The 13,880-nt window shown below is 45.0% G+C and overlaps 1 protein-coding gene across 1 annotated transcript in view; it reads left to right on the forward strand.

The window, feature by feature from the left end:
• Positions 1–7,241, forward strand: part of LOC135222745 (small ribosomal subunit protein mS22-like) — a 60,278-nt gene extending 53,037 nt beyond the window's left edge. Inside the window, exon 7 of the mRNA XM_064260991.1 lies at positions 5,373–7,241. Coding sequence (XP_064117061.1) covers positions 5,373–5,495 — 123 coding nt within the window. The 3' untranslated portion in view covers positions 5,496–7,241. The remainder of the gene's footprint in view (positions 1–5,372) is intronic.
• The last annotated feature ends 6,639 nt before the right edge of the window (positions 7,242–13,880 follow it).

Genomic DNA, 13,880 nt, shown 5'->3' on the forward strand with positions numbered 1-13,880 from the left:
TTAGTTCGGTTGTTACACACAGCAACCATTTACTTCGTTTTAATAGCTTGTCACAGTACCCATACCATTGACACCCACCCATGGAGTGTCGGTGTCCTATCCACTACTGAGAACTTCGCTGCATGGGGATAGGAGGATGCGAGAGACTTCGTTGCTAACGGACAGACCAGTATGGGTACTGGACATCACCGAAGTAGAGAAGAGGGATAGGTCATGCGACTTATTTCCTTCTTTTCCTCTGAGGAACTGCATGACTTCTCCTGCGAAGTCAGGCACCCAGGGGATGGGGATCCGTGACGCTCGATTTCGTACCGAACTTCGTAGCGAAGACTCAGACCCTTCGGTCCCTGACGATTGGTTCGAGTCGTTCACAATCCCCTCCTAATGGACTTCACCGCCTTCGATGCGAAGGAGATGCTGCCTTTGTCCACAAGAAACTTCTCCTTGGCGCAGGTACTGAAGGCAGGGGTCTGGTCCAACCAGACCTACTTGCCTTCCTTCTACCTTCGGGATATTGCCCACAGGTCCTTGGATCTTTTTTCCTTGGGACCCGTGGTGGCTGCTCACACGTTGTGTAGCGAACCCAGACCCTCGCAGGCTGAACAGCATCGAGTCCTGGTGTGACCGTAAGAATGGATGGTGAATGAGAGTGTGACTGGCTCCTCTTCTCATCTTTTTCTTCCCCTCTACTGTGGTTAGAGGGACAGACGGTCGTCACCCTGCTGGATAAGGACAAGATGCAGGTGAGCTACTCAACAGGAGCCCCATCCTATCCCTTTCACTAGGGATAGAGCGTATATCCACCACTTCCTCCAACAAGGGGGAGGAAGTGGATGCCAGCTTGAGACAACCCATACTTTATGTTGCCTCTTGCAAACAGGAAACAAGTTCTTGCTTGCTGGTACGAAGAGATACGCTTGCCTCTCTCTTAGTACTCGGCCCAGAGGTCTGACCATTGATCCTGCGGTGCACACCCCGATCAATCGGACAGAGGCTTGGATCCCTCCCTCGCTCTTACGACCAGGGAGGCATTCCATGGGATGGACGAACACCAGTCTGTTCATCAAAAAGACTCAGATTCCTTCCACCCGCCCCAAGAAGTGAGTCTTCCTATTGTTAAAGGACCGAGGGTTTTGTATTACGTATCGGAACAAATGACAATTTGTCGAAAATTGCATTTTTCCTAACTATACAAACCTGAGGTCCTTTAACATAAAGTCCCCTCCTCATGCCACCCCTCACTCTGCATATTTTGCATGGTCCAAAAGCAAAAGTGATTTGTTTACCTCCCAGTCGCAGCGGCGCGCGACGATCGGAACAAGCAGTTAACTACCGTTCTCGCCCTTGTTTTCGAAGCTTACGAACCGTTCCAGCTGCCGCTAGCTACTTCCCTATTGTTAAAGGACCTCAGGTTTGTATAGTTAGGAAAAATGCAATTTTCGACAAATTGTCATATCTTGTACGATCTGATAGAACAAATGCTCGAGAAGAAAGCAATAGAACAAGTCGAGGACATTCAGTCCCCGGGTTTTCTACAACAGGTTATTCCTGGTGCCGAAACAGTCGGAGGCTGGCGGCCAGTTTTAGATGTGAGCATCTAAACCTTTTTATAGAGAGACAGACGTTTCAAGATGGGAGACACCTCAGTCAGTGCTTGCGGCCTTAGACAAAAAACGACTGGATGGTATCACTGGACCTGCAAAGACGCATATTTCCACGTCCCGATACATCCCCGATCGAAGAAATATCTGCGTTTTGTCATGAAGGGAAGAGTTTTCCAATTCAGAGCTCTTTGCTTCGGTCTGAGTACGGCACCAATGATTTTCACAATTCTAATGAAGAATGTGGCGAGGTGGCTTTCATCTTGCAAACATAAGGATCTCTCTATATCTAGACGACTGGCTCATTCGAGCATCGTCGAAAGAAAGGTGTCTGAAGGACCTTCATCAACCTTAACTCTAGCAAAGTCCCTGGGACTTCTAGTGAATTTCGAAAAGTCGCAGCTGATCCCCACACAGTCCATCGTGTATCTGGGGATTCAGATGGATTCAGTGGCTTTTCGAGCTTTTCCGTCCCAGGGACGGCAACAGCAAGGATTAGAAAAAATATCAGTCTTCTTAAGGAAAGAATCATGCTCGGTGAGGGAATGGATGAGTCTGCTGGGCACCATTTCCTCGCTGGAGAAGTTTGTTTCCTTGGGGAGACTACATCTCAGACCTCTCCAGTTTTTCCTGAAGGAGAATTGGGAGGACAAAGAAAATTTGGAGACAATTTTGAGGATCCCAAAGGCGGTAAAGGATCACCTAAAGTGGTGGCTCGATCCAGTGAAGCTTTTTCGGAAGGAACTTCCCTCACTTCAGAGCCCCGACCTAGTGTTGTTCTCCGACGCGTCCACCACCGGGTGGGGAGCTACACTAGGGAGGGAGGAAGTGTCAGGCACCTGGAGAGGGGAACAGGTGTTCTGGCACATAAATCTCAAAGAACTGGCGGCCATATACTTGGCACTTCAGTTTTTCAAAGAAAAAAGTCTCAAACAAGATAGTGCAGATAAATTCAGACAATACCACAGCTCTGTCATACATAAAAAAGCAAGGAGGGACTCACTCGCGATCATTGTTCAACCTAGCAAGAGAGATCTTGTTATGGGCGAGAACTCAGAAAGTAACGATTCTAACGAGGTTCGTTGCAGGCGTGGAGAACGTCCGGGCAGATCTCCTCAGTCGGCAGGGTCAACTGCTGCCGACCGAGTGGACTCTGCATCAGGTGTGTGTCGAGAGCTGTGGAAGTTATGGGGACGTCCTCTAGTGGACGTCTTTGCGACAGCAAGACAAAGAGGCTTCCGTTGTATTGCTCCCCCGTGCTCGACCCGGGAGCAGTAGCAATAGATGCACTTCTTTGGGACTGGACAGGGATGGATCTTTACGCATTTCCCCCGTTCAAGATTCTGGGAGAAGTGATGAAAAAGTTTGCAATGTCAGAAGGGACGAGATTGACGTTAATCGCTCCTTACTGGCCAGCAAAGGAGTGGTTCACAGAGGTCATGACCTATGTAGTGGACTTCCCGAGGGACATTGCCCATGAGGACAGATCTACTCAAACAGCCCCACTTCGAGAGATACCACGGAAACCTCCCCGCTCTGAGTCTGACTGCATTCAGACTATCAAAAAGTTGGTCAGAGCGAGGGGTTTTTCTAGACCGGTTGCAAAGCAATCGCAATGCGAGAAGAGTTCCACGCTTGGAGTCTATCAATCGAGTGGGCTTCGTTTAGGAGCTGTGCAGAAGAACACTCATTTCCTCTACCACGACCTCTGTGAGCCAAATAGCGGACTTTTTGCTCTACTTGAGAAACGACCTAAAGCTTGCAGTCTCAACAATCAAAGGCTACAGAAGTATGTTATCTGTAGTCTTTAGACATAGAGGAATTGATTTGGCAAATAATAAGGATATCCACGATCTTTTAAGGTCCTTTCGAGGACTATAAAGATTCCTCAACCTATAAGTTACCATCATGGAAGTTTGGATGTAGTACTTAAATTCCTAATGTCAATCGGTTTGAACCCCTTCAGAACGCCTCTTTAAGGGATCTTACTAAGAAAACTATTTCCTAACGACTACTGGCGACGGCAAAGAGAGTTAGTGAAATTCAAGCCTTAAGCAAAGCAATATTGGTTTTAGGGGACATAATGCTGTTTGCTCATTAAGTCCTACGTTTCTAGTGAAAAATGAAAATCCGTCTAACCCTTGGCCCAAAAGTTTTGAGATTAAGGGTATGGCGGAAATCATTGGACACGAACCAGAGAGAGTCCTGTGCCCTGTCAGGGCTCTCAAAATTTATTTACAAAGAACGAAGGAATGTCGAGGTCCTTCTAGCAACTTAGGTGTTCGGTCAGAAGACCAGATTTGCCGATGTCGAAGAATGCTCTGGCATTCTTCTTGAGAGACACCATTAGACAGGCGCATTCATCTTGCGAAGACAGTGATGTTAAGCTGTGAAAGTGAATGCCCATGAAGTGAGAGCTATATCTACCTCGGTAGCTTTCCAAAAGAACATGGCACTCAATGACATTCTGAGTGCCACCTTTTGGCGCAGCAACTCGGTGTTCGCTTCACACTACCTGCGGGATGTGAAGACGACATACGAGAACTGCTATGCGCTTGGACCATACGTCGCAGCAGACACTTTGTTGGGGGCTGGAAGTAGCACTCATCCTACCCTGTAGGAAATGGGTTAGGTGAGTTTTTATTGGATGTTTTATGGTTGTAAGGTTCGTCCGCCTGAGGCCGGACTTCCTTTCCTTTGTTTAGCCTAAGTGATGGGAATGGGAAAAGAAAATTGTTAGGCTGGTCAGGTGGTGAATTTTTACTTCGTTGCCCTCATAGTATGGTCAAAATGGTCCTAGTCACATTGTGGTCACGTTCCCGTTGACAGATCATCTAAGAACTCACCAGCTATATAGGTCACTACCTTGCTGGAGACTCTAGTAAAGGCAGTAGCAGACTTGGGTGACAGTAATCACGAAGTCAGCTATGCTAACAGGTAAGGAACCAAGATGTTATTCATCTGCATGTAATATGTTTTCCAAAATCCTTTTCTCTCTCTCCCTACCTCCAAAGGTGGGATTCAGCTATATATATATCTGCTGGGTAAGTTTCATGAACAAAATGATATTGTTAAGATACAATAAAGTTTGTTCATACTTACCTGGCAGATATATATAATCAAAGTCCCACCCACCACCTCCCCGCAGGAGACAGTGGGAATAGAAAAATCTGAATAGAAAATGGGAATGGTTCCTGACACCCGCCTCCCAGCGGCGGGAATGGGTACTAACCACCTGGCCGACCACTGCGTGAGCCGGGAGTTTTGAAATTCTGTCGGACTTCGGAGAAATACAGCTATATATATATCTGCCAGGTAAGTATGTATAAAACTTTATTGTATCATGATATTCATATCCATTTTCCTTGAGAAGCTACTGCAATGGAGCATGACTGAAATAGAATAAAACATTATACGACTGAGAGTATTAGGCAAAGAAACAGTTGTGAATCTAATAAGGTCTGTGTTGTAGTGGCAGTATGGTGTTATTGGTTTGTCACATTTTATTTCAATGCCATTGTTTGTACAGTACATTGATACTTATGCCTTTCAGTGTATATACAGTAAATTGCTGTTACTTTTTATAATAATTTTCCAAAGACCCAGAGAGATTGACAGTTGGTTAAACAGTTTTTTGCCAAGCACAAGATGCAATGGCCTGTCAGAATTACTGAAGAAGAGTTTTCCCAAAGAAAGATAAGAAACAGTGAGATAGTAAGTTTAAATATTGTTTCTTTATGGTAGTAATAAACTTTTTGTATACTTTTTTAGACATACACAGAGGAAGAATCGTTGCGTCGACCACAGCTGCAGCTTGCAATCCAGCAGTATGAAGATCTGCTTAATGAGCGACAGGAATACAAAGAAAGCGTACAGAAGTCACACGGGCTATAGCTTGTCTTAATGTACGACGATATACTTGTCCATCATATAAACGTTTGCTAAAACTGATTTTTTTTTACTTGAAATGTAAATATATGAATGTAGACTATAGTAAATAGAAATTTCTTATCCTTTTAAGATTAAGGTTTGTTCAGGTCTGTTTGTAATATTTTCTTTTGGTGTGTTCTTAGGAATCACAAGCCTTCAAAATTCGTACTTCAATATTTGATTAGGTTGAGCAAGTGTTGTGATGGATAACAGCTGGAACAGAAGTTTGCATGATAAATTGTTTGGGTATATCTCCAGCAACTTCCATAGAATTGAATCAGATTCAGCAAGAAAATGAGCAGTGTATAGGTCAAAATAGACAATCATGCAAGCACTGTATGCTGGATATGGTCAAATTTTGACATTGACCTGATTAGGCTTGCAAAGCAAAATTAAAACAATTGATTAAAGACTAAGAAACTCTATAACTGGACTATACAGAATGACCCAGTTGGTCCCAGTGCCTGGTCTTTAGCCTGAAGCTTGCACTTTTTATATAAACAAGATTATGGTTGTTTTGTTGACACTGATTTATCATAAAGTTTTTTATTTTTGTGTCTGGTACGTGGAATAAGTAGAGGATAGAGTGCATGTAAAATGCAGATGGCCTGAACTGTAGTTGATATGTTAATTTTGTTTGCGATTAACATCATTCATCGTGAGCCCACTGACTTGAAAAGTAGAATGTAAAGTATTGTCAAGAACTTGGACATCAGTTGTAAGAAATTTGCTTGATTGTGCTTCAACAATTCAGCAAGTGTGTAGTGCCTCAGTGTCATGATCGGTATGCTCTTGACTTGCCACCTCGGTGGCCGTGAGTTCGATTCTCGGGAATTCCTTTGAGGTGTTAGAGATGTTATTTCTGGTGATAGAGGTTCACTCTTGGCGTGGTTTGGAAATCATGTAAAGCCGTTGGTCCCGTTGCTGAATAACCACTGGTTTCATGCAATGTAAAAACACCCTACAAACAAAACAAAAACAATTCGTCAAGTGTGGGTGGCATGTTGTATGTGACATGATATTTTTTTTTATTAGAAATTTTTCATGTTCTGATTCATAAAATGTGCTAAACCCAAGCAATAAAATACTATGGCAATAGGGTTAATGCTGCACTTCACCCCTAGATTATTATCAGCATATACATTGTATCTTAGTTTTCCTTTAAACGGGTTAGAAATAAAGTTAATTCTCTCCAGTTTTTCATGTGATCTTTCTGTCTTGAGTTTCCATCAGATATTGGTCTTCATCTATTGTTATTTCCATTAACCTGGACTATTCAGGTTTTCATCCTGCTACTTTCATATCTACTGCTTTTCAGACCAGTTGTTCCTCAACTGTGTCATCATTCTGCACGTTTGTAATTGAGACAATTTTGGTATCACACACACACACACACTGAGGAGGCCTAGTTTGTGGCATATATATACATATATTGAAATAATTTCAAAAGATTTGTAGAGACAAAACTTACTTGTCTTTGGGAGATAGTGTGGGACTTGCCCATCGTGAAGGAGTTCTGTATGATTTAACTGTGGCTGTGTCCGTTTTCAGAAGCTGTTCACCACTGTTTGTCAACCCTAATAATTTTGTTAAAGCATAAGTAATTAGAAGAGTCCTTATCTGTGGAGTATAAAAATGATCTTGGGAGCAAAAATGATATGAAACTTAAAATTTCATGAACTGGTTTTGTTTGTTTCATGGTGAACTTAGTTTATTTATATTTTACTTCTCATTAATTTTATATTTTCATACAATCAACTTACCTGTCAGATATATACATAGCTAAGACTCCGTCGTCCCCGACAGAAATTCAAATTTGCGCCACTCGCTACAGGTAGGTCAGGTGATCTACCGGCCTGCCCTGGGCTGCAGGACTAGGAACCATCCCCGTTTTCTATCATATTTTCTCTGTCGCCGGTGGTATCAACATTGTTGTTATTACCTCCTGACTTAGATTCATTTTTCAACCTTTTGATCAACGTTTGTTTCGGCTTTTTGGTGACGTATTTGGATCGTGTTTTGGCATTCGCTACTGTGGACTGTTTTTGGAATAACTCTTTTGGATTTTTCTCAGTATGTCTGATTCTAATGTGAGTGTGAGAATGTGTGTGAATGTAGGCTGCAGGGTGAGGATACCGAAAGCTTCGGTTGATCCTCACACTGTATGCCGTAAATGTAGGGGGTTTCAGTGTTTCTGCTATTAATACTTGTAAGGAATGCGAGGGATTGAATGCAGAAGAGTGGAAGACTTTGACTTCTTATTTGAAGAAGTTAGAGAGGGATAGAATTAGGACAATTGAAAGGTGTGAGTTCATGGCCTATTGAGCCTTTCACTGATAATTCCTAATCCTACTGATGTAGATTCTCCCCTATGTATCTCTTATTTCAGAGTGCTTTTTTCGGATTCGGCATCGAAATCGCCAATCTGAAAGCTACAATTAGACATGAAGTCCAAGATGGCGGACTTCAAAGGTAAGGCTAGTGAAAGTGAACATTACTGTGAAGTGAGTTCTCCCCAGTTGTTGTGGAGGGGGCGTTTGATCGTCCCTGCGACGCTCCCAGGCCTAGACCTCTTCCAAGCTCACAAGCCCAGAGAAAGGAAAAAGTCGAAAGCCTTAAGGAGGTTGTGGGGGATCCCAACGGTCCAGACGTCCCTTCAGCTAGCTCTGCTTCGTGGCAGGCGGCTCAAGGGCGCTTTAGAAAAAGCGTCATTCGCGAGTGTTTCTCGTCCTCTCCCTCTCCCTCACCTAAACGAGGGTGGAAGGAATCGAACTGTCAAGACCGCTGAGCGTCATATGAACGCCTGACATAGATTCTAGTCCAGAGCGTTCTCAGATGACGCTCCGTCAGCTAGCAAGAAAGCGAAGGGGGCGTCAGCGTCACCTGAAGTGTACGCGGAAGTACCCTTTCCTTCTTCTTCCCCGAGTGATGACGAAAGACGTCATGCACTGGACGTGGGAGAAGCGTCAAGAAAGATCATCATGGCAGTTCAAGAGCAGCTGTCATCTCTAGTGGGAGTTTTAGCGCCACGTCGGAAGGACGTGACGCTTCCAATTAAGAAGTCTCGTCCTCTTTCACCTGTTCAACGAGAAGCGCAGATCAGACGGGAAAACGGCTAAACGTCTATATAGAAGCGTCTAGTTCGAGAGCGCGGAACAGGTGCTTACGAGAGTTTCGTTAACGCCAGAGAGACGTAAGACGTCTTTTAGACGCGAAGCGTCATTTTTTTGGAAAAGGAACATAGACATGACGCTCCGTCCAATATTATGACGCCAAGTAGGACGCCTTTGGAGAGCGGAGCGTCTTCCAAGCGCGAAGCGTCATCGAGACGTCAACAAAAGACGTCATCCATGACGCTGGGCGAACGAGAAACGTCATGTAAGCGGGAAGCGTCTTCTAAAATTTTAGAGAAGCCGAAGCCTATGACGCCTTCGAAGACTATTAGAGCGGGAAAGAGGAAGGAGTATCATTCCCTTAGCCCCTCTCCTATTAGGAGTTTGTCTCCTCAAGAAGACGAACGTTCGGAAAGGAGAGCGGAGAAGCATGTGGATCCCGAGTTAGAGGAAAACTCGATGACGAATATAGTGGAAGAGAAGGTCTCTCTAACTATAAGGTGTTGACTACCCTACTTCTGGAGGAGTACGGAGACGAGTTGACTCCTGCCGCTCCTCCTTCTCCGCGCTCGCTCTTTTCCAGTACTAAGACGAAGAAGCCTTCGTCTTTTCTCAAAATGAAACCTACCATATCGATGAAAAGAGCTTTACATTCCTTAGACTCTTGGATGAAGTCTAAGAAAGAATTAAGTAAGGACAGTCTTCTGTATGCCTCCAGCAAGATTGGCTGGGAAAAGAGGCGTTTGGTATCAGACGGGAGAGAATATGGGTATTGCTCTCCCTTCTACAACCGAAACAGATTTTTCGACTTTGGTTGACGCTTCAAGGCGTCCAAGTCTCAATTCTGCACGGATTACATGGGGTATTTCGGAACTGGATCATCTCCTCAAGGGACTCTTTCGTGTATTGGAAGTTTTTTAACTTCTTAGATTGGTCCCTTGGGGTGATGTCCAAGAAAGCACATGATTCGGAAGGAATCGAACCTGAAGCCCTATTATGCATATTGTCTTGTATTGACAAGGCGGTACAGGATGGATCTTTTGAAATAACCTCTTTGTTTGGAGCAGGTCTTTTAAAGAAAAGGACTGTATATGGCGCCTTCTTAACTAAGGCAGTCTCACATGCTCAGAGAGCAGCACTTCTATATGCGTCCTCTATCTGATTTTTTGTTCCCTTCTCAGAGTTAGTAAAGGACATTGCGCATTCTTTAACTGAGAAGGCAACGCAGGAGGATCTGCTGACGCCAGTCAGCAACGTTAAGACAGAAACCTGTTTTGGCTGCCATCGGCACAAGAAAGGATCCAGTACAACGGTGCAGCCCTTTCGAGGTGGTCCAACCTCCAGACCCTCCACAAGGAGGAAGGCTCCAGAGAAGAGAGGTAGATCTGCTTTTAGGCCCTTTAAGAAAGGAAAATGAAGATTCTCTCCTCCAAGCACCAGTAGGTGCCAGGCTCCTGGGATTTGTGGAAGCCTGGACACTGATAAATGCAGACGCGTCGTCTTTGGCGATCTTAAGGAGGGGATATCGTATCCCTTTCCTAAACTCTCCTCCCTTAACGTCAATACCAAGGGAACTATCAGCCAAATACAAGGACCCTGTGCTGAGGGATACTCTTCGATCGATGGTGGAGCAAATGTGGGACAAGAGAGCGATAGAATTGGTACGGGATCAACGCTCCCCGGGGTTTTACAATCGCCTTTTTCTGGTGGCGAAAGAAAGCCTAGGGAGGCTGGAGACAGTACTGGACGTCAGCTCTCTGAACAAATTTGTTCAGAAGGAGAAGTTCTCCATGGAGACTTCTGCTTCAGTCATGGCGTCATTACGTCAGGGAGATTGGATGGTGTCTTTAGATCTCCAGGACGCCTACTTTCACGTCCCGATCCACCCTTCATCGAAGAAGTACCTCCGTTTCATGACGGGGGGAAGGATCTTTCAGTTCAGAGCCTTGTGTTTCGGCCTGTCCACAGCTCCTCAGGTCTTCACAAGCCTGATGAAGAATGTGGCGAGGTTTCTTCACCTCAAAGGAGTGAATGTCTCTATGTATCTGGACGACTGGCTCATCAGGGCCAGATCGGAGAGACAGTGCTTGGAGGACCTAAAGTTAACTCTCGATTTAATCAAAGCGTTGGGATTGCTTGTGAACCTCAAGAAGTCTCAGCTGACCCCCAGACAAGACCTAGTCTATCTGGGGATTCGGATGATTCTCGGGGTTTTCGAAGTTTTTCCTTCGCAAGAGAGAATCGCAAAAGGTTTGCGAATAGTCTCTCTCTTCTTAGAGAAGCAACAAACGTCAGCGTGGGAATGGTTGAGCCTTCTGGGGACGCTTTCCTCGCTACAACAATTCGTCCCTCTAGGAAGACTGCATGTACGTCCCGCTTTCAATTCTTCCTCAAGAGGTCTTGGAGACTGGAAAACCGGACAACTGTCGGACGTTTTTCCCATCTCAGTGGAGATAAAGTCACACCTACAATGGTGGTTGCTCCCTCTGGAAGAGAACAAAGGGATCTCTCTAAGAACACAGAACCCAGGACCATAGTGTTGTTCTCCGACGCGTCGGAGAGAGGTGGGGAGCGACATTAGGCTCAAGAGGAAGTGTTAGGCACCTGGGAACTAGCACAGGTGTCTTGGCACATAAACTGCAAAGAGCTCTTCGCCGTACATCTGGCCTTGAAGAGCCTAGAACCGCTGGTGTCAAACAAGGTAGTGCAAGTAAACGTGGACAACACCACCGCACTTGCATACATTCGGAAACAGGGAGGGACTCACTCCTCGTTCCTTTACGAGCTCACGAGAGATCTATTACTTTGGACTTCTCACAGGAACATCTCCCTGCTGACAAGATTCGTACAGGGAGTAAGGAATGTGAGGGCGGACAGGCTCAGCAGGGAGGAACCCAGGTCCTTCATACAGAATGGACACTACACGAGGAAGTGTGTCTAGATCTCTGGTCTCTGTGGGGAACTCCTCATGTGGATCTCTTCGCAACATTCATTTCAAAAAGGCTCCCAGTGTTTTGCTCGGTCCCGTGGAAGATCCAAGAGCACTTATGGTGGACGCCTTCCTGCTAAACTGGTCTCGAGTAGACGTTATGCCTTTTCCCCCATTCAAAATCCTGGGGTTTAGTAATGAAAAAGTTTGTGGCGTCAAAGGAGACGAGGATGACGTTAATAGCCCCCTTTTGGCCGGCCCAGGAATGGTTCACGGAGGTGGTAGAGTGGATCGTAGACTTTCCAAGATCCCTACCAAGAAGGACGGATCTTCTCAGACAAACCACACTTCAAGATGGTTACCATCAAAACCTCCCCGCTCTCGCTCTGACTGCCTTTCGACTTATGAAAGAATTGACTCAGAGCGAGAGGCTTTTCTCGCGAAGTGGCAAGCGCGATCGCGAGAGCACGCAGAACCTCCACTACGAAAGTATACCAGTCGAAGTGGGAGGTATTTAGAAGGTGGTGTAGATCCAAGAAGTTGTCCTCCTCCACTACCTCTATAGCGGAAATTGCTGATTTCCTGCTATTCCTGAGAGAAAAATCTCATCTAGCCGTATCCACAATAAAGGGATACAGAAGTATGCTCTCGGCTGTATTCAGGAACAGAGGATTAGATCTGGCAAATAATAAAGATCTCCACGCTCACTAAGATCGTTTGAGACTGCAAAGTCTAAGGAACCAGTACCTCCGAACTGGAACCTGGACGTAGTCCTCAAATATCTGTCATCGGATAGATTCGAACCTCCTCATATGGCATCGTTTTAGGAGACTAACTAGAAAATGCCTATTCCTATTATCTTTAGCTACGGCAAAGAGAATTATGGAATTACAAGCTCTGCAGGATAAAGTAGGATTCAAGGGAGACTCGGCTATTGCTCGTTTAAGACCCTGTTTTAGCGGAAAACGAGAATCCCACGAATCCCTGGCCTAAGTCATTCGAAGTCAAAGGAATGTCGAGTCTCGTAGGCAGAGAAGCAGAGAGGTCTCTATGCCCTGTTAGAGCGCTGAAGTTCTACCTTCAGAGAAAGCGTCAGTTGGGAGGCTCTAGACAAGGTCTTTGGTGCGCGGTAAAAGACCCACAAGGACTGATGTCCAAGAATGCTCTGGCGTTTCTTTGTAAGAAACGTCATTACGGACGCTCATAAGGTCTGTCCTGACGAACAGTTACAACTACTGAGAGTAAAAGCTCATGAGTAAGAGCGGTAGCAACGTCTCTCTCGTTTTATAAGAATATGTCGCTTAAAAACATCATAGATACGACATATTGGAGATGCAACTCAGTATTTGCATCTCATTACTTGAAAGACGTGCGTGTGACATATGAGAAGTGTTTTTCTCTAGGTCCTATCGTATCGGCAGATACGATTCTGGGTACGGGAGCCGACACCAATCCTTAAATGTATATACTTTTCTTCTTTTTGGATATGGTCGAGAGTCTCTTCGAACAATGGAGGACTTAGGCTCGCAACGGGCGGCCGTCTATGTTGTTCATAAGAGAATTCTTGTCATATCCAATTAGTTGTTGGGTATAATTTTTTTTGAAAATTATGTATGTGTGCGTAGTGGTTTTGAGTTACGGTTGTTGTGACGAGTTAGGGGATAACTCGGAACAATCCTTAGTTCTAACATATGGTTAGGATCAGGTGGTCGGGATTGGTTGTGTGCTCCTTCATAAGGTGTATTGTCATATAAGTGGATCAGCACCCATTGACAAAGTCCTTTCAGGCTCTGCCGAGTAAGCGGATAAGACCCCATCGGCAGACCCACAAGAACTCTTGGCCATAGATCATATATCTCGCTAAAGTTTCTTGAGGTGAAGCAGACTACTGGGCAAAACACCCACGAAGTCTACCACCTATCAGGTAGGAACCAAGGTTTTATTTATACCTACAACATATGTTGTTTACCTGTCTATTCCATATAGTAGCTGTCTCTTACCCTCCACCGAAGGGTGCCAATCAGCTATGTATATATCTGACAGGTAAGTTGATTGTATGAAAATGATATTGTTATGTTACAATAAAGTTTCATACATACTTACCTGGCAGATATATACAATTAAAGGCCCACCACCCAGCCTCCCCGCAGGAGACAGGTGGAAGAGAGAAAATATGATAGAAAACGGGGATGGTTCCTAGTCCTGCCGCCCAGGGCAGGCCGGTAGATCACCTGACCTACCTGTAGCGAAGTGGCGCGAAATTTGAATTTCTGTCGGGGACGACGGAGTCTTAGCTATGTTATATAT

The sequence above is a fragment of the Macrobrachium nipponense genome, chromosome 8, assembly GCF_015104395.2.
Source record: "Macrobrachium nipponense isolate FS-2020 chromosome 8, ASM1510439v2, whole genome shotgun sequence".
Classification (NCBI taxonomy): Eukaryota; Metazoa; Arthropoda; class Malacostraca; order Decapoda; family Palaemonidae; genus Macrobrachium; species Macrobrachium nipponense.